Source organism: Pristiophorus japonicus, chromosome 16 (genome assembly GCF_044704955.1).
Source record: "Pristiophorus japonicus isolate sPriJap1 chromosome 16, sPriJap1.hap1, whole genome shotgun sequence".
NCBI classification, from domain to species: domain Eukaryota; kingdom Metazoa; phylum Chordata; class Chondrichthyes; family Pristiophoridae; genus Pristiophorus; species Pristiophorus japonicus.
Window position 1 is genome coordinate 101834661 of NC_091992.1, and position 21541 is coordinate 101856201.

At 43.2% G+C, this 21541-nt stretch overlaps 1 protein-coding gene across 1 annotated transcript; it reads left to right on the forward strand.

Moving 5' to 3' along the window:
* Positions 1-3559: 3559 nt before the first annotated feature.
* LOC139227125 (programmed cell death 1 ligand 2-like) lies at positions 3560-21297 on the forward strand. The gene is made up of 7 exons (XM_070858193.1): positions 3560-3789; positions 7884-7971; positions 8062-8388; positions 14767-15063; positions 15396-15530; positions 20308-20336; positions 20417-21297. Exons 2-7 carry the CDS (start codon positions 7905-7907, stop codon positions 20456-20458), a joined length of 897 nt encoding a protein of 298 aa, XP_070714294.1. The 5' UTR covers positions 3560-3789; positions 7884-7904; the 3' UTR covers positions 20459-21297.
* Positions 21298-21541: the final 244 nt, after the last annotated feature.

Below are 21541 nucleotides of genomic sequence, written 5' to 3' on the forward strand. Positions count from 1 at the left end.
GGGTGCTATTATCTCAGCCACGGCTGACACAGTAAAACTAATGGAATTGTAGTCGGCAGGAGACGAACCTGTGTGGGAGACCCCAATGGTTTCTAATCCATCACCTTAACCACTCGGCCATGACTACTTGGTATAGTAATTACAGCCAATGCAGTGTAAGAATCTCTAGTAAAACCTTATCACAAAGAGATTTGTGAAATAACAGAGTCTCCAATTTATGTGAAAACCGCACTAAAGTCTTGGAGGAGTCTGAGCCCAGTTTTGTCTTAATATAAGCTAACTTTGATGGGCCCACAACTATATCATAATGAGCAATCATTAGTGCTTTCCTGATATTCCTGAAGAGGAGATTAATTATTCAGAGCTTGTCAATTAAGAATTTCATCAACTCAGTCCTAGTTCATGCAAATTTTGCATCCTGCCTTTGGAAAATGTATGCTTTGAAGATCATTATCTTAGTACAAACACTTGGATAGCTAATTTCATACATAGTGTCACTTGTATGTTGTTAATAGCTTCAGCTTAACATATCCCTCCCTTCCCTCTCTAGAAGGCATTGACTCCTTGCTGTGTAATTGTTACATGGTTATCCATCCATCTCTGGCAACTTGCTAACATGATCTATTACTCCTGTGTCGGCCCTGACTATGAATGTTAGCAGGTTAATTATCAATGGGAGGTTTCAGAACCAAGCCTGACACTAAAGGGTCAATTTTAACTTTGCGTTACTGGGCCTATATTGGCCTCAACATGGGGTTTGTAGTCAACATCCCGTTAACACCGATGCTTTGGTCCCCGCCATTTTTACAAGGGCCTACCCTTGGTTGCTGAAGCACCTGTCTGTTTCAGACAATTGACTCATTATAATATATAAATCGGGATCCAATGACCAGGAAGGGCATAGGACACCAATTGCCATTTTATGACAGAACTGATTGAGTGGACGTGTGCACATTTTATTGCCTCCACAGCCAAAAATGTCTGAAAACATAAGCTTTGAATAATTTTGTGTCCAATACTCTTTCTTTCGTATGACGGGAAAAGCTTACTATGGCATATGGCAGAAGTGCCCCTCCAGGCCAGACAATAATAATCTGGCCAACTGGTGCACTGGGTTTCACTCTATTCACCCACACCGCCCACCACACCGGGATTACTCTCCCACCAGGGCTTACCTTGGCTGCAGGCCGGGCCACATGATACAGCACCAGTCCAAATCCAGCGATCTGCAGCCTGTTCACATTGCTTCTATTTAAATGAGGGCCCGTCCCTCAAAATGGCTCCATCTTTCACTGCCGGAGCAGGTGCTCCACCGGTCGACTGCTCAATAGATCAACTCTAGCCCTTATCCACCTCTCGCAGCAGTCCTGGCCAATTCTCACCACAATAGTGCAGGGGTGCTGAGGGCAGTTGTGATCTGCCCACTCCTACCCCAGCTGAGAACAGCTAACTGAGCAGAAACTTTCTCCCTCATGTCCGCCCCCTGCACTATCCAAGCTCATTCCAGCTGAGACCTACCTGCTGCTCCCTCCCTTAGCTCCATTCCCACTAAACTCTTGATCACCCAGTCTCCCTTCCTGCCCCATTTATGCTTAACATTGTAAATATCTCCAATAAGCGAGAGTCTAACCACCTCGGCTTGACATTCAATGGCATTACCATTAGCGAATCCCCCACCATCAACATCCTAGAGGGTCACCATTGACCAGAAACTTAACTGGACCAGCCACTTAAATACAAGAGCAGGTCAGAGGCTGGGTATTCTGCGATGAGTGTCTCACCCCCTGACTCCCCAAAGCCTTTCCACCATCTACAAGGCACAAGTCAGGAGTGTGATGGAATACTCTCCACTTGCCTGGATGACTGCTGTTCCACCACCACTTAAGAAGCTCGACACCGTCCAAGTCAAAGCAGCCCGCTTGATTGGCACCCCATCCACCACCTTAAATATTCACACCTTCCATCACCGGTGCACGGTGGCTGCAGTGTGCACTATTTACAACTTGTTTCTTGACAGCACCTCCCAAACCCTCGAACTTTACCAGCTAGAAGGACAAGGGCAGCAGGTGCATGGGAACAGCACCACCTCTAAGTTCCCCTCCAAGTCTCACACCATCCTGACTTGGAAATATATCACCGCTCCCTCATCGTCACTGCATCAAAACCCTGGATCTCCCTCCCTAACAGCACTGTGGGAGTACCTTCACCACACAGACTGCAGCGGTTCAAGAAGGCGGTTCATCACCACTGTCTCAAGAGCAATAAATGCTTGCCTTGCCAGAGATGCCCCTATCTCGTGAATGAATTAAAAAAATGTTTTATTTCTCTTCAGCAATCAAATCTTCTAGTTTTATTTCAGGAAATAAAATCACCAAATAACAATCTCTGTCTGTGACTGTGGTACATTATTCTACCTTCAGGACCTTCAACCTTCGACAGAATCAACCATACCATCCTCCTCCACTGCCTCCACTCTGTGCTCCAGCTCTGCGGGACTGCTTTGACTTGTTTCAACTCAGCTTCTAATTCCGATTTGGGGCTTGAGTTGACTCCACAGTAGTGCGGAGAGTGACTCTCTGGATTATAAAAAAAGTACCAACCATTATTTTTTCTCTTTAAGCAAAAAATACTTGTAGAAAGAACATCATGAAGATTATTTTCAGTAGGCAAGTTACAATTTTAGAACTAACATTGTCTTTTAACTTTTATATTGATAGATCTCATTCCAGCTAATGAAATGACTGCTGGGCAGGCCACATGGTCTGCATGCCAGACACGAGACTCCCAAAGCAAGCGCTCTACTCGGAACTCCTTCACGGCAAACGAGCTAAAGGTGGGAAGCGGAAACGTTATAAGGACACCCTCAAAGCCTCCCTGAAAAAGTGAACATCCCTACTGACACCTGAGAGTCTCTGGCCAAAGACCATCCTAAGTGGAGGAAGTGCATCCGGGAAGGCGCTGAGCACCTTGAGTCTCATCGCCGAGAGCATGCAGAAATCAAGCACAGGCAGCAGAAAGAGCGTGTGGCAAACCAGTCCCACCCACCCCTTCCCTCAACGACTATCTGTCCCACCTGTGACAGGGACTGTGATTCTCGTATTGGAATGTTCAGCCACCTAAGGACTCATTTTAACAGTGGAAGCAAGTCTTCCTCGATTCCGAAGGACTGCCTATGATGATGATGATTGGGCTTGAGCTCCATCTAGTGTTTTCATTGAACGAAGAGGTAGATTTTCTTCAATGTGAGAAACTAGCTCCCGCTTGCTGGAATTAAAACGGAATATCAAATTACGTTATTGAAATGTGTTTAGAAGGAGGATTTATTGATCATATTCTTCTGGGTGATTCATGATTCATGGTTCATCACAAAGCAGTGCGCAAAATTCGGTGACAGCTTTGGCAATTCGGCTGCTATCCATTCATATTGAAACAGAAAGTTTAAAGACGAGGAGGGGGGAAAGCAGGAGAGACCGCAATTGCTGTTCTCTATTTCAAAAGCACCATTGTGCAAAGAGACAGCGGGGAAGCTCCCGATCACTTGACTCAGTGTGTACTGACACAGGGTCACAGGCGCTTTCCCAGACTGGAAAGTATGTCGAGCCGGCAGTCCACTCGCTCCCCGCGGATCCCAGCGCTCGGTTCCAGGTTCATCTGAGCAGCTGTACCGTGCCGAGATCCCGGAATCATTCCCAACAATTGGCATGTTCTCGGGATTTGAACAGTGACTTTTCTCGGGTCAATTTGAACCCCTTTTTCGTTTTGGATCTCCGCATTTTGGTTGGAACGAAGGTACAAACTGATATTCAAAAACTTAAAAGTTTGTGGGTGTTTGTATTTGTGAATGGATGTCTCCGTGTATGTGAATAGGTGTCGGTTTCTGTGGCATGGTTTGCGAGGGTCGCTGTACTAAAATCAGTCATAAATACATATTGGGCATTAAAACAGTAACTCACATCAAACAAATGAGCATCTGTGAACAAGCTATCTCTCAGTAATCTCTGACACATTGTTACTTTCACTGAATTATATGAAAGGTTGCAATTTTCTAACTTTTTAACAGTTTAAACGCCTGGACGTTTGGAAGTAGTAACTGCCTCTTGCCCTCGCAAAATAATTGAGGACATTATCATCGACAAATACTTTGGTTCTGTTTTCACGAAGGAAGACACAAATAACCTTCTGGAAATACTAGGGGACAGAGGGTCTAGTGAGAAGAAGGAACTGAAGGATATCCTTATAAAGTGCAATTGTGTTAGGGAAATTGATGGGATTGAAGGCCGATAAATCCGCGGAGCCTGATAGTCTGCATCCTAGAGTACTTAAGGAAGTGGCCATGTGGATGATTTGGTGATCATTTTCCAACTGTCTATCGACTCTGGATCAGTTCCTATGGACTGGAGGGTAGCTATTGTAACACCACTGTTTAAAAAAGGAGGCTGAGAGAAAACGGGTAATTATAGACCAGTTAGCCTGACATCAGTAGTGGGGAAAATGTTGGAATCAATTATTAAAGATGAAATAGCAGTGCATTTGGAATGCAGTGATAGGGTCGGTCCAAGTCAGCATGGATTTATGAAAGGGAAATCATGCTTGACAAATCTTCTGGAATTTTTTGAGGATGTAACTAGTAGAGTGGTCAAGGGAGAGCCAGTGGATGTGGTGTATTTGGACTTTCAAAAGGCTTTTGACAAGGTCCCACACAAGAGATTGGTGTGCAAAATCAAAGCACATGGTATTGGGGGTAATGTACTGACGTGGATAGAGAACTGGTTAGCAGACAGGAAGCAGAGAGTCGGGATAAACGGGTCCTTTTCAGAATGGCAGGCAGTGAATAGTGGGGCACCGAGGGCTCAGTGTTGGGATCTCAGCTCTTTACAATATACATCAATGATTTAGATGAAGGAATTGAGTGTAAAATCTCCAAGTTTGCAGATGACACTAAACTGGGTGGTGGTGTGAGCTGTGAGCAGGACGCTAAGATGCTGCAGGGTGACTTGGACAGGTTAGGTGAGTAGGCACATGCATGGCAGATGCAGTATAATGTGGATAAATGTGAGGTTATCCACTTTGGTGGCAAAAACACAAAGGCAGAATATTATCTGAATGGCGGCAGATTAGGAAATGAGGAGGTGCAATGAGACCTGGGTGTCATGGTTCATCAGTCGTTGAAAGTTGGCATGCACGTGCAGCAGGCGGTGAAGAAGGCAAATGGTTTGTTGGCCTTGATAGCTAAGAGATTTGAGTATAGGAGCAGGGAGGTCTTACTGCAATTGTACAGGGCCTTGGTGAGGCCTCACCTGGAATATTGTGTTCAGTTTTGGTCTAATCTGAGGAAGGACATTCCTGCTCTTGAGGGAGTGCAGCAAAGGTTCACCAGACTGATTCCTGGGATGGCAGGACTGACATATGAGGAGAGACTGGATCAAGTGGGCCTTTATACATTGGAGTTTAGAAGGATGAGAGGGGTTCTCATGGAAACATATAAGATTCCGACGGGACTGGACAGGTTAGATGCGGGAAGAATGTTCCCGATTTTGGGGAAGTCCAGAACCAAGGGACACAGTCTTAGGATAAGGGGTAGTCCATTTAGGACTGAGATGAAGAGAAACTTCTTCACTCAGAGAGTTGTTACCCTGTGGAATTCCCTACCGCAGAGAGTTGTTGATGCCAGTTCATTGGATATATTCAAGAGGGACTTAGATATGGTCCTTACAGCTAAAAGGATCAAGGGGTATGGAGAGAATGCAGGAAAGGAGTACTGAGGGAATGATCAGCCATGATCTTGTTGAATGGTGGTGCTGACTTGAAGGGCCGAATGGCCTACTCCTGCATCTATTTTCTATGTTTCTATATTTTTATGTCATCATCATCATAGGCAATCCCTCAATATCAAGGAAGACTTGCTTCCACTCTAAAAGTGAGTTCTTAGGTGACTGAACAATCCAATACGGGAACCACAGTCTCTGACACAGGTGGGACAGACAGTCATTGAAGGAAATGGTGGGTGGGACAGATTTGCCGCATGCTCTTTCCGCTGCCCGCGCTTGTTTTCTGCATGCTCTCGGCGACGAGACTCGAGGTGCTTAGCTCCCTCCCAGATGCACTTTCTCCACTTAGGGTGGCCAGGGACTCCCAGGTGTCAGTGGAGATGTTGCATTTTATCGAGGAGGCTTTGAGGGTGTCCTTGAAATGTTTCCTCTGCCCACCTGGAGCTCGCTTGCCATGTCAGGCATGCGAACAATGTGGCCCGCCCAACAGAGCTGATCGAGTATGGTCAGTGCTTCGATGCTGGGGCATGCTGGGAAAATTAGGTAAAGGAATTACAAGAAGAAGTTAATAATTTTGCAGAAGGGGCATAAAATTGGCAAATGAATTGCAACATAGTTAAGTGTGAGGAATTACATTTTGGTAACAAAAATATGGAAATCACGCATTATTTAGAAAATAAGAATCTAAATGCGGTAGAGGAGCAAAGGGATTTGGGAGTGCAAATACACAAATCGTTAAAAGTTGCAACACAGATCAATCAGGCCATAATAAATGCAAACCAAACACTTGGGTTTATTTCTAGAGGGATAGAATTGAAAAGTAGAGAAGTTACGCTGAACTTGTATCAAACCTTGATTACACCACATGTGGAATACTGCATGCAGTTCTGATCACCATATTATAAAAAAGATTTCGAGACAGTGGAGAGGTGCAAAAAAGATTTACAAGGATGATACCAGAACTGTCACGCTATACTTTTCAGGAAAGAATGAACAGGGTAAAAAGTGAAATGCTAATAGAGAAAAAAAACACGTAAATGCAGTTCATTCCTTTCTGTGGCTCCATTAGAGGGCTCTAGTAACATAGAAATCTGTATTGCTGCTTATGCCAGAAACAGCAACAGATTTATGCTCCAGTTACCTCTTGTGTTGGTGCAATGTGGACATTAGCCTCCCCATTGACTTAGGACGTGCAATAAAACTGCTGAACTGGCTTCACCTTGCAGTTTGGGACCATTTCTTGGGGATATAGCCCAAAAAATGTAGCCTTGCATTATTAGCACCATGCACTGCTTGGACTATAGATGCCCCACATTTTAAACCTTAAATTATACACTCAGACAGCTGATGGAACTGCAGGGAAGTGTTCAGAGATTGTTACATGCAGAGATAAACTATAAAAGCATAAGGTGTAAAGTATAAAGTACACTTGAATGTGTCTTTCCTGATTGTTCATTGTGTTTATCCAGTAAGTAGCTGAGTTGTAGAGGGACCAGGATGGTCTGGGGTATAATCCCTGGTTGTGGAGCATTAGAATTGTGCTGCACCCTGTGATAGAATAACTTAATCCTGGAATTTACACTGTTTCTCCAGGGTTTCCACAGATCTTCCACTGATGTTACGGTGGGAGATCAGGGAACCTCCATGAAAATTCTGTCCTTTTATATCAGGGCTCGCACAATGAATAATGGCCATTTGGGTGAAGTATCAGAAACAAACCAGTGCCAGTGGAACTGTATCCTCTCTCTCTCTTGATCAAAATTAATGACTATAGAGGAGGAGGGTAGGGAAAAACATTAGCATGAAAAGAAGTACTAATAATAATTGAAGTATGGAGCTATTACATATTTCATTTGTATACTGTTGTCAGTTCACAGATTCTGAGCTTCTTGCTGTGAAAATTGAAGGAAAACTCTACAAAATGCACTTGGTAGTTTTTGGATTGTTCAAAAATTTCTAGCAATGCAATTGTATCTGATGTGAATTTTAGTTGTTTGATACATAGTTATTTGAAATTCCTGACAAAACCTAACTTATGATACACAAGAAAAGTGAAATCAGCTTTGATTAGATTGCTGAGTGTTTAATGATTTTTCTGTGTTGTCTTTATATCAGCAGGTGAACTGCAGTCTGGAAATGGATTCATACCGTACAATAAGTCTGCTTTATGTCATTTTATACACAAGCGCAGTCTCTGCACAAAGTAAGTACTGAAGTGCTTCTCAGTATATAACCCATTCATCATCGATTGTCATTGAGGTAATCTAAGTTAATGAAAATTATTGCTTTTCAGATTTCGTGACTTTAAAGTGTAACCATTCAGTGACAGGAATATTTAATGAAGACACTGAACTCCTATGCACATTCGAATCAACAACAGTGAAAACAATTAGTCTCGTCGAACTGAGTAAATATGGAGAAGGTAATAGAACAAAATCTGTCTTTAACTCAAAGGAAAATGTCACAGGAGCTCAGGGGCGAATTAAATTACGTTGTCAAAGTTCACAAGACATATCACTGGTAATCGAGAAAACACAACTGTCAGATAGTGGGACCTATCAATATTATTTGGAAACTAATGCCGGTCACGTCCATCAAAACATCACACTGAAGGTTAAAGGTGGGTAAAAGTGTATTTTTCCTGGTATTCTCCTTTGTAGAATATTGGTTGCCTCTAATTAGCAACAAATTCCAGTTTTATTCTAATCATAGAATCAAAGATGATAAAGGCTCATTGTCTCCGTGCCGGCCAGAAAACAGCTATCGAATCTAATCTCACTTTCCAGTTCTTGGTTCGTAGCTTTGTAGGTTGCGGCATTTCAAGTGCATATCCAAATACTTTTTAAATGTAATGAGGGTTTCTACCTCTACCACGCTTTCAGGCAGTGAGTTCTAGACCCCAACACCATCTGAGTGAAAGAAAATTCTCCTTATCTCCCTTTTATCAATTACTTTATATCTATGCTCCGGCTGCGGCAAATAGGTCCTTCCTATTCACTTTATCTACTCCCTCATAATTTTATACACCTCAATTAAATCTCCCATTAGCCTCTTCTGTTCCAAAGAAAACAACCCCAGCCTATCTAGTCTTTCCTCATGTCTAAAATTCTCCAGTTCTGGCAAATTCCTTGTAAATCTCCTCAGTACCTTCTCTGGTGCAATCACATCTTTCCTGTAATATGGTAACCATTACTCCAGCTGTGGCCTAACTAGTATTTTATACAGTTCTGGCATGATCTCCCTGCTCATATTCTATGCCCAGGCTAATAAAGGAAGGTATCCCGTATGCTTTTTTAACCTGTCCTGCTACCTTCAAGGATCTGTGAGCATGCACTCTAAGGTCCCTCTGTTCCTCAATACTTCTCAGTATCTTATCATTTATTGTATATTCCCTTGCCTTGTTAGCCCTTCCTAAATGCATTACCTCACACTTCTCCGGATTGAATTCCATTTGCCACTTTTCTGCCCACCTGACCAGTTCATTGATATCCTCTTGCAGTCTATAGCTTTCTTTCTCAATATCAACCACACGGCCAATTATTGTATCATCTGCAAAATTCTAATTATGCCCCCTACACTGAAGTCTAAATAATTGATATATACTACAAAAAGCAAGGGTTCTAGTACTGAGCCCTGCGGAACTCCACTGAAACAGCCTTCCAGTCACAAAAACACCCGTCGACCATTACCCTTTACTTCCTGCCACTGAGCCAATTTTGGATCCAACTTGCCACTTTATCTTGGATCTCTTGGGCTTTTATTTTTCTGACATGTCTGACATTGTCAAAAACCTTGCTAAAATCCATGTAGACTATATCAAATGCGCTACCTTCAACGACCCTCCTTGTTACCTCCTTCAATCAAGTTAGTCAGACATGACCTTCCCTTATCAAATCCATGCAGACTGACTTTGATTAAGCCATGCCTTTCTAAATAACGATTCATATTGCCTCTCAGAATTTTTCCAATAATTTGCCCACCACAAGGTTAGGCTGACTGGCATGTAATTACTCGGTTTATCCCTTTCTTCCTATTTAAACAACAATATAGCATTCACAGTCTTCCAGTCTTCCTGCACCATGCCTGAAGCCATTGAGGGTTGAAAAACAATGGTCAGAGCCTCCACCAGTTCCTCCTTTGCTTCTCTTAACAGCCTGGGTTACATTTCATCCGGTACTGGTGATTTATCTACTTCCAAATATGCTAAACCCCTTAATATTTTCTCTTTTACTATGTTTATTCCATCTAATAGTTCACATTCCTCCTCCTTAATTACAATGTCTGCATCGTCCCTCTCTTTTGTGAAGACAGACGCAAAGTATTCACTAAGAACCATACCCACATCTTTTGTCTCCACAAACAGCTTATCTTTTTGGACTCTAATAGACCCTACTCTTTCCTCAGTTATCTTCTTGCTCTTTTTCTATCTATAAAACATCTTTGAGTTTTGTTTGATTTTACTTGCCAATATTTTTTCATGCCCTCTCTTTGCTTTCCGAATTTTCTTTTTAATTTAACCCTGTACTTTCTATATTCCTCTAGACTTTCTGCAGTATTGATCTCTTGGTATCTGATGAAAGCTTCCCTTTTTTTCCTTATCCTACCCTGTGTACTTCTTGTCTTGCTGGGGGCTCTAGATTTGGGAGTCCAACCCTTTTTGTTTGTGGGAACATATTTGCACTGAACCCTCACAATCTCCTCCTTGAATGCCTCCCACCGCTCTGACACCAATTTAACTTCAAGTCGCTGTTTCAAGTCCACTTTTGCTAAATCACATCGCAGCTTAGTAAAATTGGCCTTTCCCCAATTGAGAACTTTTACTCCTGGTCTATCTATGTTGTTTTCCACAACTATATTAAATCTAACTGAATTATGATCACGAGCACAAAATGCTCCCCCAAGTATACCCCTTCCACCTGCTCAGCTTCATTCCCTTAAACTAAGTCTAGAACTGCCCCCTCTCTTGTTGGGCTTGCTACATACTGATTAAAAAGGTTATCCTGAATGCATTTTAGGAATTCTGCGCCTCTCTATCTTTTACACTGATTCTATCCAAGTTAATATTCGAGTAGTTGTAATATCCTATTATTACTGCCCTATTGTTTTTTTACTTCTCAGAAATTTGCCTACTTATTTGCTCTTCTATCTCCCTCTGGCTGTTTGGGATCTATAGTACACTCTCAGCAGTGTGATTGCCTCTTTTTTGTTCTTCAGTTCAACCCATATGGCCTCGTTTAATCATTCTTCTAACATATCATCCTCTCTGACAGGTGTAAATGATTTTTTAACCAATATTGCAACCCCACCTTTTTTTATTCCTCTCTCTATCTTGTCTGGAAACCCTGTAACCAGGAATGTTGAGCTGCCATTCCTCCCCTACTTTAAGCCATGTTTCAGTAATAGCTATGCTATCATACTTTCATATATCTATCTGTGCCCAGAGCTCATCTGCCTTGTTCATTAAACTCCTTACATTGAAGTATATACCATTAAGCACTGCCAAACTGCTTCATTGTCTATTTTCTAGCCTATGTTTCCTCTGCCTTCCAAACTCACTTACTAATTTTCTGCCTTCCATTTTCAGTTTTGCTTCTCTCCTTTCTGAATTTACTCTCAGGTTCCCATCCCCCTGCCAAACTAGTTTAAACCTTCCCCAACAGCACTAGCTAACCGCCGCCCCCATGAGGATATTGGTCCCAGCCCTGTTGAGGTGTGACCCATCTGGCTTGTACAGGTCCCACCTCCCCCAAAGCCAGTCCCAATGCCTCAGGAATTTAATGCCCACCCTCCTGCACCATCTGTCCAGCCACGCATTCATCTGCTCTACCCTCCTATTTCTATACTCATGAGCACGTGGCATTGGGAGTAATCCAGAAATTACTACCTTTGAGGTCTTACTTATTAATCTCTTTCCTCGCTCCCTAAAATCTGCCTGCAGGACCCCATCTCTCTTTCTATCTATATTGTTTGTACCACGACCTCTGGCTGTTCACTCTCCCCCCTCAAAATGTCCTTCAGCTGCTTAGTGACAGTCTTGATACTGGCATCAGAGGCAACATATCATCCTGGAGTCATGACTGTGGCTGCAGAAATGCCTGTCTGTTCTCTTAACTATTGAATCCTCTATCAATATTGCTCCTCCTCCCTCCCCTGCAAGTCAAGAAGCACACAGGCTGTACTCCCCAGAGGAACCATTATACTAGTTAGGGAGCAATATATACTCAGGGACTCCTGTACTACCTGCCTGGTCCTCCTTGTCTGTCTGGCGGTCACCCATTCCCTCTCTGCCTGCACCCGCTTTAGCTGTGGGGTGACCACCTCCTGAAATGTGCTATCCATATAGCTCTCAGCCTCGTGGATGCACTGCAGTGATGCCAGCTGCTGCCTAAGCTCTGAAACCTGGAGCTCGAGCTCCTCCAGCTGATAATACTTCCTGCACATGTGAATGTCCAGGACACGGGAAGTGTTCAATGGGTCTGAGGTGCCCTGCCATGCCTTTATTTAATAGACTATTTCTCAAAAATAAACTTCGATTTGTCCCTAATTTGGACCAGAAAAACTCACTAGCTACTGTCAGCTCCTTTCCTTGTTCTGACGTAATTTTGTGCTTTTTAATCTCTCTGCCTGACATTCATGGGCCCTCTCCCCCGCTGCTTTATAGTCTAAGTACTTGATATCTTCCCCACCAATCCTCTCCCTCCGCAGCAGTGATGTCACTTTTCTCAGATTCTCGGGTTCCTCTTGTGCTCTCACTGACTCTCTGCCGCTGATTGACCTGCTTTTATTTGTTGTCTTCTCGCACTTTTTAACCTCAGACTCACTCTCTCTGTTAATCCTTAAAAGCTTGACGTATGAGTTTGGTAGACAGCATCTTATAATGAGGGTCATGTTTAGAGAGGAAATAAATAATGGTTGTGTATTTATATAGCACCTTTCACATCCTCAGAACATCCCAAAACATATTACAGCAACTGATTGCTTTGAAGTGCAACCAATGCTGTTATGTAATCAGTCTCAACATCCAACTTGCATATAGAAAAGTTCCAAAAATAGCTAGTGACTGAATGAATCGTCAGCTCATCTGTTTTTTGTTGGTAATGGTTGAACAGCAAATATTGGGAGGATACCTGGAGAAACCAGTGCTCATGTTTCAATAGTGCCACGTGATCTTTTCTATCCACGTGAGCAGGTAGATGATGGGGAGTGGGGGATGGGGGGCTAAGGGGGGGGGCACAGTTTAATAACTCATCTTAAAGATGACATTTTCAAAAATGCACGCTCTCTCAATACTGCATTGAAGTGCCAGGCAAGATGATGTTCTCAAGTGCTTAGTAGGACTTGAATCTCCTGAGGCAGAACTTGGATTGGACCCAACTAATATTTTATCAATTTTCAATCAGCAGCAACATAAAAGAGCGATAACTTCCTGTTCAATCACATGATTTTGTAATGTGGAGAGGGATTCCTATAATTATTTTTTTTGGATGAATTGTTGTTACTCTGGGCATTGCAATCAATGTTTATTCTCTGTTTTACATATTGTTCAAACATTGAAGCCAGAATTTTTCCCGAAAGAAACGGGTGGATTTGGAGCATGGGGGCAGTTAAAGTGTTTCAAATGGGATTACCGACCTGACCCCGCCTCCCACCCTCTCACCTCCAGTTTTGATGGAGGAGGAATGGGGCGGGGCAGGCGACCAGTCTGCCCCCAGGGGCAGTACATCAATTTAAATATTATAATGAGGCTGGTAGCCTCTTTTTTTCACCTCCATGTTGAATTTAACTGCATGTGGACTTGTTTCACACAATTCGTGAATCACGACGGTTAAACCGAGGTGGGGACTGCTGGATCCAGGGACCTTCTTTATCCAGGGAACCTAGCTAACCCCCCCCCCCACCCCCACACGATTGGCGACCCCCTCATGAGGCCTCCGATCATCTTCCCAGACCTCCAATTCCCACCATGGGGCCTCCCCCACCCACCCCATGGATGATATTGAGGCCGGCCATAATCCTCTGGTGACTAGCCTTGAACCTCTCTCTCCTCCCACCCCCCCCACTCCCGCTGATCCCCAGCCAACCCACGCCCCTACGCCCCATCCCACCCCCCGTCCCCATCAACACCTGATCCTCCGATTCTCCTCCTGATCCCTGGCCGACTCCAATTCCCGAACTCCGGTTGACCTCCTTGTCAAGCCCCCGCAACCTCCGAGCCCTTCCCGACCACACTGAACCCTGAACCTCCAAACCCCCCCCCCCCACCACCCCCATTGATCCTCCAAAACCTGCCCCTGCCGATCCCCGAGCTGCCCGATCCCCGATCCTGCCCTCCTGTGATCCACGATCCTCCCCCGCTGATCTCTGACCCCCCCATCCCCTGCCAATCAATGACTGAGTCAGCCGATTCCTAACCTCCCCCCCGCTGCTCGATCCCTCCCCCGGACCGACCCTTCACTCCATCTCCACATCTGAGGCCTACCTGCCCGCAGCCAGCCCCACAATTTGGCAGCAGTCTGAGGCCTCACATTCAAATCAGGTCCTGCTCTTAAAGTCAGCAGGGCCTGTGGGAAACTTGGCTTCCTGGGTTTCCCGCCCACCTCAGTGGCTACCCCCCACCCCCTGATGAAAATTCCAGCCTGCAAGTGTGTTAGTTAACATGGGGGTTAGACTGTACCACTTCATTTATGGTAGAGTTTATAAAATCCTGCTTCATTTGTTACCTTAAGCAATTAAGCAATAATATCAGCGCAAATCCATCACTAAATTTACAGAGGACACCATAAAAATATGTGAGATGTATGTGCAAACTAAATTAGACAGCCCTAACCTAAGGTAACCTAAATGTAACAAGACTAATGTCATAAATCTGGGAATGATTGTTTACCAAGAAATGTTGTTATTTTTTGCTGGGTGGGACAGGGCAGTTTAAAAGCTGCCTCTATATTATTCTACAGCTCTCTCTCATTATATTATTAATAATGTAATTGTTTTTTTTTAGCCCCATACAGTTTGCCAGAAGAGACCGTATTCCTAAATCTCACACGAACAATGGATACAACAAACCTTACTTGTGAAACAATTGCATACCGACCGACTCAGATTCACTGGTTTGTTGATGATGAAAGGAACCTCACACTCAAAGCTAAAACTAATAATGTGAAAACCACACAGGGGCTGTTCAAGATCACCAGCACTCTTCCAATCAAGGTAGCAGAGATTGCCCTGAAAAGTAATTATACTTGTGCCGTGTGGAATGAGGAAGAGGAGAAATACAAGGTGCAGAAACACTTCCAAAGTAAGTTCAAACACTTCCAAAGTAAGTTCATTAGTATTTATTCAAAACAATCTCAGAAAAGAGCTGTTTAAAAAATTGGTTTTGTTTCTATTTGTTCTCAAGATGTGGTCAATGCTGCAAGGCCGTAATTAATACTCATAACTATTTGCCCTGAGAAGGTTGGAGGGCTCCTGTTTAAACTGTTAGTCATTTTTCTCAGTGTTGTTTAAACTTCAACATATCTATTGCTAATTAAAACAGTCAAAGAGAATTGAAATAAATAACATTATTTTGCATTCAAAGGTTGAATCTGGAATTTACAATTAATTATGTTTTTTTCCCCCAACTTTCAGTCTTGGATCTACCTAATCATGATCAACAAAGTAAAAGGAATATGGTCCTCATAGCAGTCTTTGTCATTATTGGAGCACTTTTTTTTGTATTAGCCATCTTGGTGGTTTTGCGATTCAGGAGAATAAGGCATTCAGGTATGATGTTTGTGTAAAGTTAAAGTGTTTTCTGGTGTTGTTTAAACTATTCAGTCTTTGGTACATAAATTATGACATAATCATATATTTTAAAATACTTTTGGTTAGGCCTTACTTCGGGCTAAATTTTCACCACCATTCTGTTTTATTGGCCTGCACATTTTTTTGAGCAGACTAAGATCTGCAAGTTTCACCTAAGTTTCTGCGCCATTCTAAAGTAGGTACGTCCGATTTTTTAGTTCCCAATTTTTTTACGTCATTGGGGGCGGAACCTGCCGGGTGTGCTATTTCTGGCCATTGAAGTGAGTTTTTGGCCAAGTACAATATTTTTCTAAAACGTCGCACTGCACTCTACTGAAAAACCTTCCCTGCACTTAAGGAAATCGGCGCAGAGAAGAGAAAATTGGCGGAGGGAAGACGCCATTGTTTCAGCAGAACTGATGACATAAAAACATAGAAACATAGAAAATAGGTGCAGGAGTAGGCCATTCGGCCCTTCTAGCCTGCACCGCCATTCAATGAGTTCATGGCTGAACATGCAACTTCAGTACCCCATTCCTGCTTTCTCACCATACCCCTTGATTCCCCTAGTAGTAAGGACTTCATCTAACTCCTTTTTGAATATATTTAGTGAATTGGCCTCAACAACTTTCTGTGGTAGAGAATTCCACAGGTTCACCACTCTCTGGGTGAAGAAATTCCTCCTCATCTCGGTCCTAAATGGCTTCCCCCTTATCCTTAGACTGTGTCCCCTGGTTCTGGACTTCCCCAACATTGGGAACATTCTTCCTGCATCTAACCTGTCTAACCCCATCAGAATTTTAAACGTTTCTATGAGGTCCCCTCTCATTCTTCTGAACTCCAGTGAATACAAGCCCAGTTGATCCAGTCTTTCTTGATAGGTCAGTCCCGCCATCCCGGGAATCAGTCTGGTGAACCTTCGCTGCACTCCCTCAATAGCAAGAATGTCCTTCCTCAGGTTAGGAGACCAAAACTGTACACAATACTCCAGGTGTGGCCTCATCAAGGCCCTGTACAATTGTAGCAACACCTCCCTGCCCTTGTACTCAAATCCCCTCGCTATGAAGGCCAACATGCCATTTGCTTTCTTAACCGCCTGCTGTACCTGCATGCCAACCTTCAATGACTGATGTACCATGACACCCAGGTCTCTTTGCACCTGCCCTTTTCCTAATCTGTCACCATTCAGATAATAGTCTGTCTCTCTGTTTTTACCACCAAAGTGGATAACCTCACATTTATCCACAATATACTTCATCTGCCATGCATTTGCCCACTCACCTAACCTATCCAAGTCGCTCTGCAGCCTCATAGAATCCTCCTTGCAGCTCACACTGCCACCCAACTTAGTGTCATCCGCAAATTTGGAGATACTACATTTAATCCCCTCGTCTAAATCATTAATGTACAGTGTAAACAGCTGGGACCCCAGCACAGAACCTTGCGGTACCCCACTGGAATGCCTGCCATTCTGAAAAGTCCCCATTTACTCCTACTCTTTGCTTCCTGTCTGACAACCAGTTCTCAATCCATGTCAGCACACTACCCCCAATCCCATGTGCTTTAACTTTGCACATTAATCTCTTGTGTGAGACCTTGTCGAAAGCCTTCTGAAAGTCCAAATATACCACATCAACTGGTTCTCCCTTGTCCACTCTACTGGAAACATCCTCAAAAAATTCCAGAAGATTTGTCAAGCATGATTTCCCTTTCACAAATCCATGCTGACTTGGACCTATCATATTACCTCTTTCCAAATGCACTGCTATGACATCCTTAATAATTGATTCCATCATTTTACCCACTACCGATGTCAGGCTGACCGGTCTGTAATTCCCTGTTTTCTCTCTCCCTCCTTTTTTAAAAAGTGAGGTTACATTGGCTACCCTCCACTCCATAGGAACTGATCCAGAGTCAATGGAATGTTGGAAAATGACTGTCAATGCATCCACTATTTCCAAGGCCACCTCCGTAAGTACTCTGGGATGCAGTCCATCAGGCCCTGGGGATTTATCGGCCTTCAATCCCATCAATTTCCCCAACACAATTTCCCGACTAATAAGGATTTCCCTCAGTTCCTCCTCCTTACTAGACCCTCCGACCCCTTTTATATCCGGAAGGTTGTTTGTGTCCTCCTCAGTGAATACCGAACCAAAGTACTTGTTCAATTGGTCCACCATTTCTTTGTTCCCGGTTATGACTTCCCCTGATTCTGACTGCAGGGTCCTACGTTTGTCTTTACTAACCTTTTTCTCTTTACATATCTATAGAAACTTTTGCAATCCGTCTTAATGTTCCCTGCAAGCTTCTTCTCGTACTCCATTTTCCCTGCCCTAATCAAACCCTTTGTCCTCCTCTGCTGAGTTCTAAATTTCTCCCAGTCCCCGGGTTCTCTGCTATTTCTGGCCAATTTGTATGCCACTTCCTTGGCTTTAATGCTATCCCTGATTTCCCTTGATAGCCATGGTTGAGCCACCTTCCCTTTTTTATTTTTACGACAGACAGGAATGTACAATTGTTGTAGTTCATCCATGCGGTCTCTAAATGTCTGCCATTGCCCATCCACAGTCAACCCCTTCAGTATCATTCACCAATCTATCCTAGCCAATTCACGCCTCATACCTTCAAAGTTACCCTTCTTTAAGTTCTGGACCATGGTCTCTGAATTAACTGTTTCATTCTCCATCCTAATGCAGAATTCCACCATATTATGGTCACTCTTCCCCAAGGGGCCTCGCACAACGAGATTGCTAATTAATCCTCTCTCATTACACAACACCCAGTCTAAGATGGCCTCCCCCCTAGTTGGTTCCTCGACATATTGGTGTGGGGGGGAGGGTACTTTTGGCCCAGGATGGCAGCAGGCTGGTGTGGTCTGGGATAGGTGTGGACAGATGCATGGCGGTGGAGGGGGAGGGCGGGAATCCTTTCGGCCTGGGATGGCAGCGGGCCGGTGTGGGGGGGCCTGTTGACCCGGGATTGCAGTAGCACTGGCACTGTAGAGGTGAAAAAAAATCTATAAATGCTAAAAAGGAATAAAGGAATTTCATATTGTTTCATGGTTGAGATTTCAGTCTGTTGTCCCAAGTCTCACTTAGTGATCTATTTTACAAAGGGGAAATGCTTTATTTGTGCATCAGCCCTTCAGAGCGTCTCTCGTTACGCTGGCAACCTCAGTTTTTCGGCACAGACCTCAAGCTACACCCACAGAGCTTAAGGATATCTGTGCTGTTCCAAAATGAAAGGTGAAGCCGGCGAAACTTGGAACTTTTTTTGGGGGCGCAGTCGGGCCACTAAAAAATCGGATATACCTCTACAACTACGCCAAAAAAAGTCCATGTGGAATTTTGGGCCCATAATCTGGCAACCTGATAATTCAGTTTAAATTAAATGCCAACCATGCATCTTCCAAGGCTTAATAAAAAGAAAGATGCAGCAGAATCTGAAATATTCTGAATGCCTTCATATTTTATCTATCCCTTATTATTCACTTCCCAGAGTTGTCTGACTTAGATAAGCTCTTGGATGAACCATTGGAAGTCAAGTACCCTGATCTTACTGAGCAGGAAAACATTTGTTGAATAGTTTGCTCAAGTGAAATCGAGAGGCATCTAAAGCTATGAATGTTGTGTAATTAGTTACAATCTTCCGATTTCCTTCTGTCGTAGTTGACTAAAGTCGTTGGGTGAAGACGGGATGGGTAATGTACCAATACAAGCCATATTTTCCCTCCCTCTCCACCCCTCCCCACCCACCCACCCACCCTTTCCATCCTCCCACCTACTCCCTCTCACTCCAAGAGAAGTCACACTGAGCTACTCTAGTGCAGCTGCTTCTATTGAGCCATATCTGGCCATTGAGCAGCATTGGAAGAGATGTGGGAATATGTCGACGATGGTGTTCCATGTTACAAGCTCCAAGTTATGGCATTTAGTACTGTAGATGGAAAGGGATGGAAGGAAACATTCTTTTAAGTAGGAAATAGAATTAAAAAAAAAAATCAGCCTCCAGTTGTGGGTGCTACAGACAACGCTGGCACTTATTACCCATCCCTAGTTGCTGTGCGAAGGTGCTGGTGAGTCTTCTCCCTTTAAGTTTGATACAGCTGTGTGGCTTGCTCGGCTAATTCAGAGGATAGTTAAGAGTCAACCATGTTGGTGTGGGACTCGAGTCATATATAAGCCTACACTGGGTAAGGACAGCAGGTTTCCTTCCCTAAAGGACATTAGTGAACTAGTTGGGTTTTTATGACAATGTTCTCAAAGTGACTGAATCTTCATGGTGACCTTTACTGGTGCCATCTTTTTTTTCTGAACTGAATTCAAATTCTCACAATGTAATAGATGGGATTTGAACTCATATCTTCTGGATTACTAGTGCAGGCTTTTGGATTAGTAGAGCGGTAACATAATCGTGACAATACCATACCCTGCTAGTCAAGAGAACTGAAATCTTATATATAGGATGGATGGTTACATTTATTTTGGATCCCATTGGTTCTAAAATCATTTTCTATGGTTGGAGAAAGGAGTAGGAGAAATTATTTGAATGTTAATTAGGGAAAATGTAAGCATTGTTTATAACTGTCAATATTATCACAATTGTACAGAAAGTACTGAATTTCTTATACATGATTAGAAGTTTTGGAACTATAAGAAATAATGAACTGCAATTTTTCACAGCTGGAAATGTTAAGTTAAATTAAATTTTATGGACCAGAAATAATAGTAATTTTTTTTTGCTTTTATTTTCGCAGATAGGAGATCACGACCCGAATTCACAATGGTAGGTGTGATTTCAAACATAAGTTTATTTTTTGAAGCAGTTATGCCACTGTTTTCATAGTTTATTATTTTTTTTAACAGATACCAAGATGGCTGAATGTTAATAGCGATCGAACGGAATAATTTTTATTTCTACTTGTGAAGAATGCACTGACATCAATGTCATGGACTGATTTAAAAACAATTTTTGACATGATGCTTCAAATGTACAGCCCAGCCATGTTCTTTTGTATCATGTGAATAATGAAATGTGAATTTACATTACACCGATTATTTCAAGCACTGTCACTTTCCTTTCCAATGAGTACCTGGAAACTCAACTATTTTTCAGAATGCAGTTACTGTCCAGGATAGTAATCCTGATTGATCTGTGGTGCTTTGCTAAACACTTCACTATTTGTTTTGTCTATAAAGAGACAATGGGCTCAAGTTTCGGACCCCCGCTAGAACGGCGCACATCGGAGAGGCCCACCTAATTTGTGGAACAAAAATTGCGCCGAATACTTACCTTGCGATTCTCCGATAGCTGTAAGCCCATTTCTAGCTCGGCGCAGCAGGAACTGCTGGAGGCGGAGCTACAGCCCTGCGCCAAAAACAGTGCCGGCAGCTGCGCGCTGCGCGCGTGCGCAGTAGCTCCTGGCCCTCCCAGCACGTCCTGTCTCCAGGCGACGGCCCTATCCCAGGCCGAAGGGATGTCGCCCCTATCTCCGGCCGAGTGGCCTGACACTGCTTACCTCAGCAGCGGTGGGGCCCACCCGCCCGGCATCTCCAACACATTGATTTACTACTTTGTAATATAACACAGTTGAAGCCATTTGATACAAGCAAATAAATGTACAATTTTATTGTAAAATCTGATTTGGCCAAGATGCTGTATTTCATTTTTAGGTGAATAACATGTAAATACATTTTTTTTTAAAGCATGAATATTTTTTCCTTTTTTACCATTTTCTATAAATAGGTTATGTGCAAAGATGATGTATTTGGTAATGTTTAATAAAAAAAGTTCTCTTGTTTGTCTGCATTGTTTATTTGCCAAAATTCTAGGCTATTTTCATGCAATAGATGTATCTGTCTTCTTACAGCATATGCTGTGTAAGAATCTCTAGAAAAACCTTATCACAAAGAGATTTTCAAAATAACAGAGTCTCTGATTTAAGTTAAAACTCCACAAATTATGGAGGAGTCTGAGCCCAGCTTTGGTCT

Bases quoted from the DNA above. Each gene is read 5' to 3' on its own strand.
- LOC139227125 (XM_070858193.1), top strand. From the start codon at position 7,905: ATGGATTCATACCGTACAATAAGTCTGCTTTATGTCATTTTATACACA. The intron at 15,064-15,395 runs GTAAGTTCAAAC...CCCAACTTTCAG, and splicing joins GGTGCAGAAACACTTCCAAA to TCTTGGATCTACCTAATCAT. The intron at 15,531-20,307 runs GTATGATGTTTG...TTATTTTCGCAG, and splicing joins CAGGAGAATAAGGCATTCAG to ATAGGAGATCACGACCCGAA.